Genomic DNA, 16784 nt, shown 5'->3' with positions numbered 1-16784 from the left:
GAGAGAGAGAGAGAGAGAGAGAGGACATAAGTAGGAAGAGGCAGAGAGGGAGAGAGAATCCCTAGCCGTCTCCTTGCTGTCAGCACCGAGCCCGATGCAGTGCTCGAACTCACGAACATTGATATCATGACCTGAGCTGAAATCAAGAGTCAGGCTCTTGACCGACTGAGTCACCCCAGTGCCCTGAAATATAGAACGTTTTTTATTAAAGGCTATTTGTTAGGAGAAAAATGTTGAAATTTAAATATAAATAGTTTTTTTTGAAGGAAAGATGTCCAGGTCCACAACTAAGTATTTTAGGCATGCTTTAGAGACTAAGCAAATACTTAAAAGCCTGAAAATGATTCTTAATAATATTGTTAGAGTGCAGTTTTATCTTACAGTGGAGTGAATTCAGAATTTAGCACGTGAAGTGAAAGTCTTACATAATCAGAATTTCCCCTAGAAATCGCTTATCACCTGTAAAGTGTATATGTTTGTGTATGCAGTTCTGGATCAATGTAGAAATGTATAAATATATAATGCAATGAAATATAGCTTATAATAAATATATCACATATATACTTATGAGATTTTCAGTTATGTAAAGTGATTTTGTTATTTTTTAAAAAATGTTTATTTTTGAGGGGGAGAGAGAGAGAGAGAGAGTGAGCGAGCGAGCAGGGGAGGGGCAGAAAGAGAGGGAGAGAGAGGATCTGAAGTAGGTGCTGAAGTCAGACACTTAACTGACCGAGTCACCCAGACACCCTGATTTTGTTATTTTATGTCAAGCACCTGGTTGAATTCAAGTAAATGTAGGGGGGGCGGTGGGGAGAGAGAGAGAGAGACAGATACAGGTATAAATTATACAGGTACACAATATGTATATTTGAGTAGAGATATCAAAGAACTTCCGTATCTTTAGTTGATTTGTACTAATATGATGTAAATCAAACTAGTTTGGCATTTGAGCATCCTTAAACACAAAGTCTTAAAATGGATACACTTTTTATTTTTTTCTGGCAGCCAAAGAGTGGGAATGTAGTTAACGACTTTTAAGTGCGCAAAACCAAATCTCTGCTCTTTGTGACACATTTTGGAGCTGGTGTTGCAGGGAGCTGGACAGCATTTCTGAGGACGCTGCTTCTTATAACAACCAGTTGTGTTTTCCAGGGTAATGGGTAAGGCAGGCTAAGGCTGGACAGAATGCATCAAACTCAAGTTCAGTGCTGTTAGTGTAATGAGAAATACAGAGAAAGTTACACATTTCGCGTTGTATTCTAATTGTAGTCACAGCACCGGTTAGATGTATGTTTGATACACATTTTGCCAGCACATGTTTTAAAAAGTCTCTCTTCAAATCTGGTTATAGAAGTATGAAATTGACGGTAATCATTTCTCTACTTACTGTCTCACCCCGGCAGATTATATTCAGCACCTGGCTATGATGACTTCTGCGTAATAAAGGCTCATAAATGTTTGCTGGATGAATGAATATTGTTGCGTACTTTATTTTGCAACATAATGCTCTTGTTACATGGTTTGCAAAAATACGTATATTAATGCCTATAGCTCTTAGAGAGGCTCCAGCTCTTTTTGTGGCCTGTGTGTATTTACTCATTGAATCAGTATTCTCTGAGGGGCTTCTGTCTGCTAAGTCTTCGAGATTCAAGGCAAATAAAGCAAGTCCCCTCTCCTCAAGGAGCTTCCTGTCTAGCTAGAGGATGGAGCAATGAATCCAGCATTACGGCAGATCTGGTGGCAGTTGCCTGGTTACGCGTGTGCAGTTCCTGAGGGCAAGTGCAGAGTTCTTGTGGGAGTGTGGCAGATGCGACCGCAGAGCTAAGCAAGCATCGCTGATAAAAACTTCCGTGTTCCAAGCATAGACCTTGGGAGTTTATCCTGATAGCTGTGGAGAGTTGAAAGTGTGTTCATGCGATTGGACTTAGACATAGAAAGCACATTCTGTCTGCAGTGTGGAAGATGGACTGGAAAGGAAGATGGACATTTTAGAGACAAAAGCCTGTTTTAGGAGGGGTTACAATAATCCTAGGGGAAAGCGATGAAGGCACATAATACGACACTGTTCCTGAAAATAACCAAGAGGGGCGGGAATGGGAATAGGTGAAGCGGTAGAATTCACAGGACTCTGGTGAGTAGAGAGTCACGGAGCTGAATGAGAGAGAAGTCTAGGTAGATGATGGCGAGCCAGTCTGCTTCCCTCTCGCGATCTTCTCTAATGTCATACTTGCTTGGCAAAACCACAACCCTGTTTAAAATCTACTTCTGCCTACTCCTCATGTACTTCCAAGAAACCGTATATGGCTGGAGGAAAACAAAGTGCTGAATAGGCTTCACAAGAAATTTATGAACCTCAAGTTGATACTTCCTGCTCACTGGTAATCATACCATGCTTTCCCCTCAAACCTTCAATACCTTCTTCGTCCCCTAATTCCCAGCTCACAATTTTATATCCTACTTTATTCCTGATGGAAGTAATCAGAGGAGGATTTCCACAAACTTTCAGTGCCACATCTACCCAGCCGTCAGGGTTTGGGTCCACGTGTTCTGCATTCTTGCCTGTTGTCCTAAATCATGGTAAGCTGTCCGCTACACTCGATTCCATTTCCTCCCATCTCCTTGAGGACTCAATCCTAGCAATCTCCCCTCTCTTATCATCAGCAGTGTTTTGCTTTTTACATCAGCCCACAAACATCCTGTTATTTCTCCCATCTTAAAGAATTGTCTTGACCCCCTACTTTTTCCATCTGCCCTGCCCAATTTCTTTGTTCCCCTTTGTAGAAAACACTTGAAACTGTTACCTATACTTGCTGCTTCCAATCCTGCTCCTCCTATTTTCTCTTAAACCCACTTCAGTCAGGCTGTTAACCCACTACCGCTCCAGTAGAACTGCATGAGGCAAGGTCACCAATGAGTTCCAATTTGCTCGATCTAATGGCCAGTCCTGCTTGTCCAGTCAGCAGCACGTGGTACAGATGATGACTCTCGATACCCTCTCCTCACTTCATTTCCAGGACAACAGCCTTTTGGTTTTTCTCCTGCCCTCACAGTCACCTTTGCTGGTTTGTCTTCTCCCTGGCTTCAGTGTTCAGGTGTTCTAGGGCTCAATCCTTGATCTTCATTTCTTCTCTGCCTCTATTTATTCCCTGGTGAGGTTGCTGTTTCAGGTTTTAATAAAACTTACATTTCCCAGTCCAGTCTTCTTTCCCCAAATTCCAGACCACGTAATCAATTGCTTCTTCTATATCCTACCTTGATGTCATCTCAAATATAACACATCCAAAACAGAACTGAACTTTACCCTCCTCCCCAAACCTGCTTTACCAAACAAAGCTTTCCACGTGTCAGTTAATGGCTGTTCCTTCCAGTTGCTTAGATCAAAAACCATGCATCATCCTTGAGGTTTTTTTCTTCTTCTTTCTTTCTTTCTTTTTTTTTTTTTTTTTCCTCTCACCAACCCATGATTAATCAGGAAACCATACTGGGTCTGTTTTCAGAATATGTGCACAATACGTCAAGAATCCTACCACTTACTTCCATGGCTGCCATTTGGGTATGAACTGTGAGAACTGCTAGATACCCACCTAAATTCATTCTTCCTTTCTTTAGAAACCTGGTTGGACTAAATCTCTCCATCTTCATCTATATGACAGTTCTCTTGTGGAATAGAAGTGAACTTGAATGCCAGATCCGTTAAACCTTCCCATCTAAGTTCCTCTGTGTTATGTTCCTTTCTGCTTGGATTCAGATAAAAACAGGGGATCTCAAAAAGATGGTGGCAAAGCTAAAAGATGGAAGCTGCTTGGATGTTGGTGTTCCTCACCTGAATACTAATCCACTAGAGATGTTACACAAGCAAGAAATAAACTTCTGTTGTGTCTAGTTGGTATATATTTAAGCCAATTTGTCATCATAAATTATTCTGCCCCAACATACAGTAATCTCTCAGTTGTGTAACTGAAATAGTCCTTAACTGATCTTTCCCCTCGTAGTCTGCTCTCATCACAGAAGTTTCCTTTTAGAACTTCAGTCAGATCTCGTCACTTTTCTACTCAGAGCCGTGCAGTGGCTCCCCATTTCACCCAGAGTAAAAGCCAAGTCCTTACAAGGGCTTCTGAAGCCCTGTATAATCTCCCCATCCACTTTATTTTTTTTTGTGCGTACCTCCTACTGTTTCCCTGTCTCTTCTTCTCTAGCCCATCCTGCTTCAACCAGACCAGCCTTCTTGTTTTTCTCTCTGTTATCCTTTTTTAGTTCAGTCTATTAATAAAAGAAGAAACTAATATCAGGAAGCTGAATAACTGGTGTTTAGCAAGTCACTGAGTAGTAATTACAGAGCTTTAAAAAAACCCCTGTAAGTACGTTTTCTTCATTGAATTTGTGAAATCTGACAGTAAATAGAGAAATAACCTATTTGGCATGCTGAAGGTTAGTGGTTTTCTTGGCTAAGTCTAAAGTACAATGAAAAGGAAGCTGCATTCTTAGCACTTTTCACTTTGATCTAAATATCATCAAGAATGCTACAGAATTGAGGAGGGCAGCAGGTACCTAGAAGTTTATCTTACTGTTAATGGAGGATAAAAAATTAAACAGTCTTTGTAAGTTCTATAACATTTCTGATCTCTTTTTTCTCACTTCTTCCCTAGAAGTCATTTCCAGCCATGTAGTTATTTGATGTGTACTTACTCCTCCACTATGCTGGCACTGTTTTTTTTTTTTTTTTAAGTTGTTGTAAGTTTAAATTATTATGGCTTGTTGAAGCTTAACTATTACCCATGTTGATATTTTCTGTGGTATAAAGTGCAGTCCAAAAAACCTAGTAATTTAGAAAATGTAGTGAAAAAAAATTGTACTTCAGTGGAAAACTGTGCGTTGTTTACATGTAGCACATCCTTCCGGGTTATCCAGTTCCAGTCTTGTATGTATGTATGTATGTATGTATGTGTGTATATTTTTGTTTATTTATTTGGGGGGGGGGAGAGAGAGAGAATAAGTGGGGGAGGGGCAGAGAAAGAAGGAGAAACAGAATCTGAAGCAGGCTCCAGGCTCTGAGCCATCAGCACAGAGCCTGATGTGGGACTCGAACCCATGAACTGCGAGATCATGACCTGAGACAAAGTTGGATGCTTAACTCACCGAGCCACCCAGGCGCCCCTCCATTTCTAGTCTTTGATTGTCCTTGAGCGGTTGTAAAATTCCTCCTCCTGTTCTTCCTCTCACTTCCTTCTCCCTTTCCTCCTGCCTGACTAATACAGGAAACTAAAATAGATCCAAAGTTAGAGTACTGAGTGACTTACTAATTCGGAATCTACCATTGTAGGAAACAAATACCAAATGTGTATTTTTCTCCCTTTTCCCCTCTTCTATGTCTCTAAACAACTGAGCCACTTTGAAAAACAATGCAAAACAAAATCTTGACACTTGTAAACATTTGTACTTTGTGTGTAGACTTTACATATATACTCTAGACTGCTGCCTGAAAAAAATAGTAAATATTTGGCCAGGGTTCTGTTATTTCTTACAATTTCATATATGTATACCCTAACTTTTACAAGCATCATATAGACTTCCAGACTAGGTTTAAAGTACCTGCCTCCAAGTACTATTTTTACAGTGGGAACAAGAAAGAGATAATGATTTTCTGTAACTTCTAACCAGGTCAATACCACTGTTAGAAAAGAGCAGGATTAAACATTTTGGAAATTTTCTGAATTTTCTGCTTCACTGTTCTCGTGACATTGCCTTCAGAATTACATGTTCTTTAAATTTGAATTTAAATTAGAAAAATTTGTGGGTGGGGGAACAACTGTTCTGATTTATAGTCATGGGATAAAGTTGCCTTAGTGAAAAAAACTAATCTGAAAGGTCAGTCTATAACGTTGTAGGGGAGGAGGGGGGGGGGAATTAACATTTATAATGCTTTTAGTGTTTATTTCTACAGTTTCCAGATTTCCTTTGGAGAGCAAGAAACATATATTAAACAAGCTCTTCTTATTTTTGTGGAAAATAAGATAAGAAATAAGACTTCTTTAATTTGAAAGAGTGTGATTGGTGAATTTGATTAAAATGTTTTACATATGAAGAAAATAGTTCTTGGTGGCTGAGTGGCTCAGTCAGTTGAGCATCCAAATCTTGATTTCAACTCAGGTCATGATCTCAGGGTCATGGGATCAAGCCCTCCATGTGGCTCCGCACTGTGTGTGGAGCCTGCTTAAGATTTTCTCTCCCTCCCTCTCTCTCTCTCTCTCTCTCTCTCTCTCTCTCTCTCTCAAATTATATGTATATATACGTATACATATATATCTATATGTATATATCTGTATATATATATATACGTATATATATGTATACGTATATATATGTATATATATGTAAAGAAAATATATAACACTGTATATTTTTTTTTTAATTTTTTTTCAACGTTTTTTATTTATTTTTGGGACAGAGAGAGACAGAGCATGAACGGGGGAGGGGCAGAGAGAGAGGGAGACACAGAATCGGAAACAGGCTCCAGGCTCCGAGCCATCAGCCCAGAGCCTGACGCGGGGCTCGAACTCACGGACCGCGAGATCGTGACCTGGCTGAAGTCGGACGCTTAACCGACTGCGCCACCCAGGCGCCCCATATAACACTGTATATTAAAAAATAATCATTAAAAAAAGAAAAAATAGTTCATTAGTTACAAAACTACAGTAAATGTTAATGTAACAAATTCCATTGATGTTTCAAATATTGTAAAATGGCATCTACTATTTATTGAATTCTTGTACTTTGCACTTTATGTCATATTTAATAATGGTAGATTAATCTAAAACTTTCTGTCTCTGAGGTATGACAGCCAAGCTACAAAGCATTTTATGAACATCTTTTATTTTTAGTTGGAATCTTTTTTGTTCCCCTTGTTTGCCATTTTTCCTACCCATGATATGGTATCATGAAAAAAATGTTAACTAAACAGAAAATTAGAGAAAGCAAAGCAAATAATTCAACATAAGTACTAATTTAAAATCAGGTCTTACTTAGTCATATTGATGTCAGACTGTAAAAAGTCCCTCAACTACTATTATGAACCTTATTTTTTTTAATTATTTTTTTAGAAACTTAGAAGCTTATGCTTATACAAATGTTTGTATAAGCATATAAATACATTTCTATTATTGCATATGACATTTAGATTCCCAGTTTGATGTATTTGAAAGTAAATCAGTTGGGATCATTAATAATCATTACTTATATTACTAACCCTTTTTTATTTGATTATGTATCAGAGTAATGCTATCCTATGAGTTTGAAGAGACAATTCCAGCTCACCACCTAAGTATTGACATCTTAGACATCAGCAAAAATCTAAATGCTGTTGTAGGGAATGAAAAACTTCTCCTTTATCCTCTTAGGTTCAATGCCTGGGGGCAACAAATCGAACTGATGAAAGAGAGATTAACAGTAGAAAAGTTCTGGGGAGGCTGGGTGGCTCAGTTAGTTAAACGTCCAGCTCTTGATTTTGGCTCAGTCAGGTCAGGATCTCAGAGTTCGTGGGATGGAGTTCTGCTTTGGGGTCTGTGCTGACAGCCTAGAGCCTGCTTGGGATTCTCTCTCTCTCTCCGTCTCTCTCTGCCCCTCCCCTGCTCGCTCTCTCAAAATAAATAAACTTAAAAAAAAAAAAAGCAAAACAATACAACAGGTCTATTTCATATGCACACAGGAGGAGGGGCTCACAGCAGGTAATTGAAAACCCCAAAGAGGCAGTTTCACCCAGTGGCTTCTATACCACTTGAACAAAGGATGATAAAGTGTGCTGAAGAGACCAGACAGAAGTGTTTTGGGCTTTAGAGGGGTTAGGGTGAGTTGTGGGAAGGGGACTGGGAAATGTTTAGTAAATAAGGGTTGTTTGGTAAGGTTTATTATGCAGACTCAAGTCATCTCAGATGATAAGAGTTGTTCCCCGAGTCATTGTGTTCTTCTCTCCCTGTTATCTCTTCCTTGTTGTAAAGCTATCCCCTCCCTTTACAAAGGGAAATTTATGCCCTGCCTTGAGTTGGAAAGGGGGCAGGCTAATTGTTTCTTCCATGCTGTTTCTTAATTGCCTTCAGTGCAAAATAATCCTTACCCTAAAATGGCATGTTCTGAACCCCTTCACTATCTAGATAAGAGCGAAAAAGAATTAGTTTAAACTTGTTTTATTTGATATTTCCATTATAGAAATGCAGACAAGGTGCAATGGGTTTGTCAGTTTTATTTTGGGCTTGTTGTATATTTTAACAGTAATATTAATCATCCTAAGGAAGTTACCTAATTTCCTTTAATTCAAAAAATCTTTGAGTAAAGCAAAATAATTATTCAGCAATGTAAAACCTAATCACTTGTGTTACAAAGATGACTATTTAGGCAATCAGTGGAAGCTTATTGTGCATTTAATGTAGGACATAATCACTGTTTGTCTTGGGTTGTAACACCATTGGATTGGTACACCATTTATGGCCACCAGTTCCTCAGCCACGCCACTTTGTACTTGTTGAGAATGTTCATCCATGAGTAGGGTGCATTCAAGAACTTTCCTTTCATTTTACTTCATTCCCATAGGCTTGATAAAGCGCTTTTACCTTCAGCCAAAGATCTTACGATTTGAGGGACTCCATTGAGGGAATAGATCCTGATGTGTCCAAGACTCTAATATTAAATTACACAAAAGTTAATCTTGATTTCTGTTTTTTAAAGGTGATATCGGCTATATCAGCAATGCATGAATGCATTCTTCGTTTAAAAATTATATTACAGGGGTGCTAGGGTGGCTTAGTCGGTTGAAGATCTGACTCTTAGTTTTGGGTCAGGTTTTGATCTCAGGGTCATGGGATCGAGCCTCATGTTGGGCTGTATGCGGAGCATGGAGCCTGGGTTAAGATTCTCTCTCTCTCTCCGCCTCTGCCCTTCTCCCCCACTTGTGCTCACTCTCTCTCCAATAGAAAAAATTTTAATATATAAAAAAGAAAAACAAAATTATATTACAGATAATACTAAAACCTCTCTTTTGCCTTTCTAATGGGCCTATCAGTTCATTTCCTCCCCAACTGTCCTGGAAGGAAACCACTGGAACTTGGTATATATTTTTCCACAACTCTATATATCTATGAACACATATTAAAGCATTACATGTAAATGTGCTTTTCCTAAATGGTGTCATACTGTATAATTATTTCCTAACTTATGTTTGTATTTAATGGTTTGTCTTGGTGACTTCTTCATGTTAGTCCCTGTAGAGCTAGCTACACATTCCTCCAAGCTGTGCATTTACTATAAATCAGCTTACTTATTCCTCTATTGGTGTATATTGGCATAAATATATTTATTTTCATTTTTAATTTTTTAGTAAAAATTTTAAAACGTTTGTAATTTAATTTTTTAATTTTTTCTTTTGAGACAGAGAGAGAGGGCACAAGTGACCAAGGGGCAGAGAGAGAGAGAGAGAGAGAGGGATAGAATGAGAGAATCCCACAAGGGGCAGAGAGAGAAGGATGGAGAGAGAGGGATTGAAGCGGGGCTCACCTGGGGCTCGTGCTCACCCGACATGGGGCTGGAGCTCATCCAAAGCACGGTACGAGTTCACCCGACGTGGGACTCAAACTCATGAACTGTGAGATCACAACCTGAGCCAAAGTCAGTTGCTTAACAACTGAGCTACCCAGGCTCCCTATTTTTTATTTTTTTATTTTTTTAAATTATTGAAGTGTAATTGACATAGAATGTCATTAGTTTCAGGTATACAACATATTGATTCAGCAAATCTGTAGGTTACTCGGTGCTCAACACAATAAGTGTAGTCACCATCTGTCACCATACAACCTTACTACAATATTATTGACTACATTCCCTGTTATCTCCATGACTTATTTTATAACCGGAAGTTTGCACCTCTTTATCCCCTTTATCTATTTCACCCATCCCCTCCCTTTTGTTCCCCTCTGGCAACCATGAATTTGATCTCTGTGTTTAAGAGTCTGTTCACTTTGTTTTTTAGATTCTGTTTATAAGTGAAATCATATGGTATTTGTCTTTGACTTATTTCACTTTGCATAATATCTCCATATTATTACAAATGGCAAGATCCCATCCTTTTTTATGGCTGAGTAATTATATATATGTGTGTGTAACTATATATATATATATATATATGAATATGCTTTAATTATATTTATATATATAAGTATTATACTATATAATTATTATACATAATTATATATATATATATATATATATATATATGCTTTAATTATATATATATATGCTTTAATTTGCCACAAATACAAAATGCAAAATTTTGAGTTAGGTTGTGGACATTTTCATTTTCACAAATATCTTTTTTTTTTCTTCCCAAATAGGTTGAAAACAGACCAAAGTATTATGGAAGAGAGTGAGTATGGATTATGAGAAAAAATTTTATAGATTGGAATATGTAAGAGAGGCAGGTAAATGGATGCTTTTAGTAAAAATAAAAGCAAGATGAAGGAGGTATTCAAGTTTGAGTGAGTTAAATTGTTTTTTTCATTAGAAATAGAATTCTTCTAATTAGTGAAAATATGGAAAATAAAGATAAGTGTAGAGAAGAAAATAGCATGGAAAAATGTATATATGGAATGATGTTAAAATACAGATGCAATTCATATAGATAAGTAATACTAGATGTGTATGAGGAAAATGGATATATTTGTGTGTGTATGTATATATTAAGTGTATCAATACATATTCACATATGTATGTACAGTGGGATGGGTGGCTTTTTGTAACACTTTTCTTTATTGTCCAAATTTTCTAAAAGTGAATTTATGCTGTGCAGAAATAACTAATGTTCACAATTTGAAATATTACCTTCTGAGGCTCTGTCTTCCTAATGGTTTTACAACAATTAGGTATTACAATTTTACAGCCTGATTTTTCCACTTAATATTAATGAGCATTTTTCTATTTTATGAAAAATGTAATAATTTTTAAAGTCCTGCTAATTTTTCTGAGTATATATATAAAAAAGAGAAATATAGGCCTTTGGAAAGAAAAATAAAAATCACCTAAAAATGAAGAATCCCATCATTCTTCAAATAAAATCATTTGTTTTTCAAGACTTATGATCGTATCAGATAAACAGTGATGTATATAGCAAATATTTTAAATGTTTTCAAAATTCTAAGTTTTCAAGACTTTTGTGACTAGAACACAGACACATAAGTTGGGGAGAGCCACTGCTGGTTTTTATAGTTGTACCATGATTTCGTCACTTTGCTGCTTCTGGCATTTAGTTTGCTTTTAAACTATATTATTAAAAATAACACCATCAGAAACATCTTAGCGCATAAAGCTTTTTCTGGGGTTGAAATTTTGGTTCAACTGATATGAACAGTTTTACAGTTCTTTAAATACCCTTGTTGTCAAGTTCTTTTCCAAAACTTGTGTCCTTTAATGAGATTTTCTTTTAAATTAATTGAGTTTTTAAAAACAAATAAATACTAAATTTTACTAATTTGATTAATTAATGTCATTTAAACGTAAAACAAAATGCCAGTATGCTAATCTAATGGAATGTGCAACTACCAGGGATTGGTTACCATCTTCTTGCCTCCAGCAGAGTCTGATGGACCTGGTTCTGAACGACTGAGGAATATATGGAAATAAGAAATTCCTGGAGTCTCCTTTCAGACCTAGCTGCCCTGATTGTTATGACTTGAACATTTGTATCATGAACTGTTTTAAGACTTGAATTGAGAAAGACAGAACTGTTCCCCCGAGAACGACTCCGGAAGCTCAGCACTTACCCGCTAGTATAGTTCCTAAATTATTAAGGTGCCGTTTCAGGGCCTTTTAAATGTATCATTCCATAATCAGATGACGTTTGTTTCTTTCATACCAGTAAAAACCGCGGTTTCACTCGAGCAGTCTCTCAGTTCACTTATCCTTGAATTACTGAAAGGATGTAATGTCCGTGTAAGTTCTCTGTAAATTGTAAGTCACCATACAGATACAAGGTGGTTTTTAGTTTTTAGTATTAATCAGCAGTCACCGCTAACATTTTCTTTCTTTGTCAGTGTTTCCTGTCCGAATGCTATAAATGAATCCACTGCCTTTGGGTAAAGAATGTGTTATTTATGTTTTTTTTCTTCGTGCTTTTTTTCCACGTTAATCAAAAATAGGGTTTTAGCAGGGAGCGAAAGCAAGTATTCCTGTTGTTTGCTTTTGGCTTGAGTATCCAGTGATGCAGATTATGCACATTATTGGGCAATCATGCCAATTAAGGGCAACCCAGGGTCCTGGCAGCTTGCCAACATAGACTGTGAGCCAAAATTCTGGAGCAGTGCCACTAGCGTGAAGGAAGGAAATGGGACACATTTCTGTATATTTTTTAGTACGTCCATATGGTCAGCTGGCTACATAAGAAGGAGATTGTCCTCTTGAGAGAGGTGGTTTGATCTTCCCTTAGATGGATGTGAATTTTGATTTCACAATTGTTAAATGGATTGGAGAACTACCTTGGTGCGGTTCTCATTACCGCAGAGAAGCTGGCCAGGAGCCAGGCCCAGAGAAACACAAGCAGAGTTAAACCCAACTGCTCCCCTTCAATTATATGGCAGTACTTTGTCTAGGTGGAGGGTTTTGTTTTATCTTGCTTTATTGAGAAAGGTGGAAAGCATTCAGTTTCTGAAATGACTTTTTTCTTAGATTTCACGGCATGATCTCCCGAGAAGAAGCAGACCAGCTCTTGAGTGTGGCTGAGGGGAGTTACCTCATTCGCGAGAGCCAGCGTCAGCCAGGAACCTACACTTTGGCTTTAAGGTTGGTCATGGACCTGTAATTATAACTGTGCTTCATTTAAAACCCTCTTAATAGAGGGCTTTAAATTTTAAAAGCATCCAGCATGTAATTGAATTGGTTCTTGTTTTCTTGGGACCTAATTACCATTTTAATAGCTTTGAGACCCTTAAAAAATTCCTCATGAATGGTAGCACTCAGTAATTAAGAATTGAAAAACTTTTAAAGCATTTTATTGTAGCTGCTTTCTTCTATTTCATCTTACCCATTCTCCCCCGTCTGCCCTGCTGTGTCAGCTCCCATCTATTTCTTGAATAAGGAAAGGAGCTAAGAAAAGATCTTTGTAACTCATAAAATTAAAGCCAATATCATTTCTCTTTGGATGGCTTTTGGCTGAAGCAGCTTTTCTTGAGAGCTCTTGGCTCTTTCCTGTCAACTAAACTTTGCCTAGTATTTTGGCTGTTCTTAGCTTATAGTACAGTGCCCAGAAACAAATATTTCCATTGACCCTGCAATAAAAACAGAACAGTAATACAGTAGCATGCTTATCCATTGGGCTTACCTTACGTCACGCCTCGACCCTCATTTAATCTTCTCAGCAACTCTAGGATATATGTACTGTCAGTATCGCCACGTTGCAGATGAGGAAACTGAGGACCTAGTGATTGAATAACTTGGCCAAGGTCATACATTTAATAATTTGTGTAGCTGATATGTGAACCCAAATAATCTGGCTTCAGAGTCTGTGTTCTTACTCACTCTACATTGCTGCCTCTCCAAAGGCCTGGAATATTTACCTGTTGTCTTTGTTCATTCATTCATCTATTCTTTCGAAAAGACTTAAAAGTAGAAACTTCCTGAGAAAAATGTCAAAGACATGACAATTTCCTTTGGTAGCCACTAGGAGAGAACAGAAAGATGATGTTATTGCTGTAATATGAGCGTGTTGAATGCTTTCTCCAATCACTTATGCCTGTTTGAGCGAGCAGGGACTGCTCTTAATTTCATCCACAAGACTTAATCTTTCTGACAAGGAGAACAATATGATTCAGTACTTTTTTGTACTGAATTCTGGATTAATTGTGTACTTGCAGAATAAAGCTCATTGCATGCGTGGAAATCGGCTTTTTATGGCAAATTATAAAGTGTAAATCCCCCTTCAATTATTTAATTATATTGTTCTTCAGGTTTACATTGTGGCATACAGGGGAAAAAAATCTGGGCTGGGAATTCAGATAGTTATTTTATTACCACTAAATGAACTAAAGACTGATTCGGCATAAATCATACAGAACTTCCTAAAGTCAGTTTTTTCTTCTTTCCACTCATAACATTTTGTAATTCTAGGATTCTGCAACACCTCATTTCCAAATAGTCTGGTCATCTGTGTGTCTAGGGTAAACAAGTGTACATGTAAAGATTTATAGACCAGAATAACAAAGAAGGAAGGGTGGGGGTGAGGGGGAGACAGGTGTCTGCACAACACTCTTCTTCCTTTCCCCTTTATTGCCATCTGCCCTAAATCCCTTTGAGATCACGTAGTAAGTTACAGAACTGAATTTGAGCTCAGTCTTGCCTGATTGCCAGGTTTAGGTACTTTCCATTATGCCATTTTGCCACTCATCTTCTAGCATGGCTGTCACTCAGTTTTCACTGAAGGACATCAGTAAACACCCTAGGGTCAAGGGTTCGCTGTAGAGAAAAGTAGCACCCAAGGCCCTCAAGCTCTACCTCTTTGCCACCCTCTCACCCTCTCTCATGCTACCCCTAACTGTCATTTTTGAATCACTTTCCCTCCACTCCAGCCCAGGAAATCCTAGAATAGAGAATAGAGGAGATTAGATTGTTGGGAATGTTTTTAACTCATATGTCTTGGGGAACCCTACAGCCTTCCTTTTGTTATTGAAAATGACCATAAAATTGTCACATGGAAAAGAAATAGTAATGAGTAAAAGCGGTGGTAGTGGGAGTAGGGAATTTGTGAGTACACATTGTGAGTAATTTATATGCTAAAATATGATCTTCCTTGCTTTGAGCTAGATGTACAGCAGGGAAGTGTTAAGGAGAATATGAAAATAAGTCGTATTGATGTATCTGATAGTCCCCGTTTCAACTGGTGCTTCTCCCAATTCACAGCAGTTTGTTTTGTTTTTAACGTAATGCACTATTTCTTCGGGAACCAGTTTTATAATTTACAGGCATCAGCGTTCATTATGCTTTTACTGTGCTAACCGTGGGCCCTTAGGTTTGGAACACGTCCTTGAACGCAAGTTGCCCCATTGGCACCTCAACCTCATTGTGTCTAAAACTGAACTCACCAGTTTTACTCCCAAATATGCTGTAACATCTATATTCCCTTTGTTAGCTGATGACACTATGATTTCGTCAGTCCATAAGACTGAAACCAAGACATCACTTTTCTTTTTTCTCTTAGCTCTATTTTAAGATGTTTGTAGGCCCCGGCACTACTCCCTTTAGAGGCCCTCCCCTCATATCACACAGCAAACGCTATATCCCATATCAGATATATATTTTTTGGTGTTAAGATTGTTTAGGTTTTTTTAAAAATTAATGCTTTTAAAATTAACTTTAATTTCGAGTTTACCTTTTGTATTTGGGAGCGCACCTTTTTTTTTTTCCTTCGTATTGCATAGCTTTTCATAGACCGGAAAGCCCAAGGTACCGTGCCTGTATTATCTCATGGTTAAGAGGACTTTTCCTTCTTGCTCATCTCACACGGCCAAACCCAACAGTCTTTTATTTTTTCAGGTGTCTCAAATTTTACCCTTCTTTTTGACTTCAAGATTAGTGCCATAACTGCTTGGAAATCTCCCTCCATCCAGCTTTGTTTCCTTGAATGTGTCTTACACAGTATCATTCATGACCAGTCTTAAAACCTGCTGCAGTAGTCAGCAAAGTTGTGGTGTCGAGTGGGGCACAAGCTTTCAAAGAACATACCTCCCTCCATCGCTGGCATCTCCCCACTATCGTGGAGCCTAATCCTTCACTGATGATCTTTGTGTAGAATGTGAGGTATTACATAGGGGGACTATGTATTGTGTGTGTGCTGTCACAATACCAGTTTTCCCGTAATCAGAAAAGAGATTCCCAGTACACAGCGTGGGAGGTCTTCCGTAGTTAACATCTAACTTTCCTCTTGAGCAGCATCTTCTCCCATACCCTGTCCCAGCCTGAATTTCAGGCCAGATTTGTCTGGCTTTTTGGCCTTTGCTCATGTTGACCCCTTGGTTCCATGAAAATGATTGTTGCTCAGTGAAAGTTTTTTATACACTGAAGGCATACAGACAGGCATCCACGTGAAGGTAGAATGCTGGCCCAAGCACTAGATTATGTATCATGAAGCATGAAGTATTTCAAAGTGACTTTGGAGTTTTCTGTGTATTGATGTTGACGATGTTTAGATTAGTTACAGTTTTTTATTTTTTTTTTAATTAATTTTTTTTTTTAACGTTTATTTATTTTTGAGACAGAGAGAGACAGAGCATGAATGGGGGAGGGTCAGAGAGAGAGGGAGACACAGAATCCAAAACAGGCTCTAGGCTCTGAGCGGTCAGCACAGAGCCCGACGCGGGGCTCGAACTCACGGACCGCGAGATCGTGACCTGAGCTGAAGTCAGACGCTTAACCGACTGAGCCACCCAGGCGCCCCAGATTAGTTACAGTTTTAATGACATATGGCAAGTACCACTTATTAAAAAAAAATCCAAGATAATTTAAGGAGTTTGATTTGGAAAACATTTGTACAATTTTCATAGTTTTAGAACCAATTCTTTTTTTTTTTTTTTTAATATTTATTTATTTTTGAGACAGGAAGAGGCAGCATGAACGGGGGAGGGTCAGAGAGAGAGGGAGACACAGAATCCGAAACAGGCTCCAGGCTCTGAGCTGTCAGCACAGAGCCCGACACGGGGCTCAAACTCACGGACCGCGAGATCATGACCTGAGCTGAAGTCGGACGCTTAACCGACTGAGCC

General features: G+C 38.3%; 1 protein-coding gene across 2 annotated transcripts in view; it reads left to right on the top strand.

Annotated features, from left to right (window-relative positions):
• The window catches only part of CHN1 (chimerin 1), a 200379-nt gene that overhangs the window by 58110 nt on the left and 125485 nt on the right, over positions 1–16784 (top strand). Inside the window, exons 4-6 of one of the 2 annotated variants that reach the window (XM_042994728.1) lie at positions 10374–10405; positions 12069–12110; positions 12700–12813. In XM_042994728.1, the coding sequence (XP_042850662.1) occupies positions 10374–10405; positions 12069–12110; positions 12700–12813 (188 nt within the window). The remainder of the gene's footprint in view (positions 1–10373; positions 10406–12068; positions 12111–12699; positions 12814–16784) is intronic. The other variant, XM_042994729.1, reaches the window with a different exon arrangement.

The sequence above is a fragment of the Panthera tigris genome, chromosome C1 (genome assembly GCF_018350195.1).
Source record: "Panthera tigris isolate Pti1 chromosome C1, P.tigris_Pti1_mat1.1, whole genome shotgun sequence".
NCBI lineage: Eukaryota > Metazoa > Chordata > Mammalia > Carnivora > Felidae > Panthera > Panthera tigris.
The sequence above is the reverse complement of the archived record's forward strand: the minus strand, read 5'-3'. Positions and strand labels throughout refer to the sequence as shown.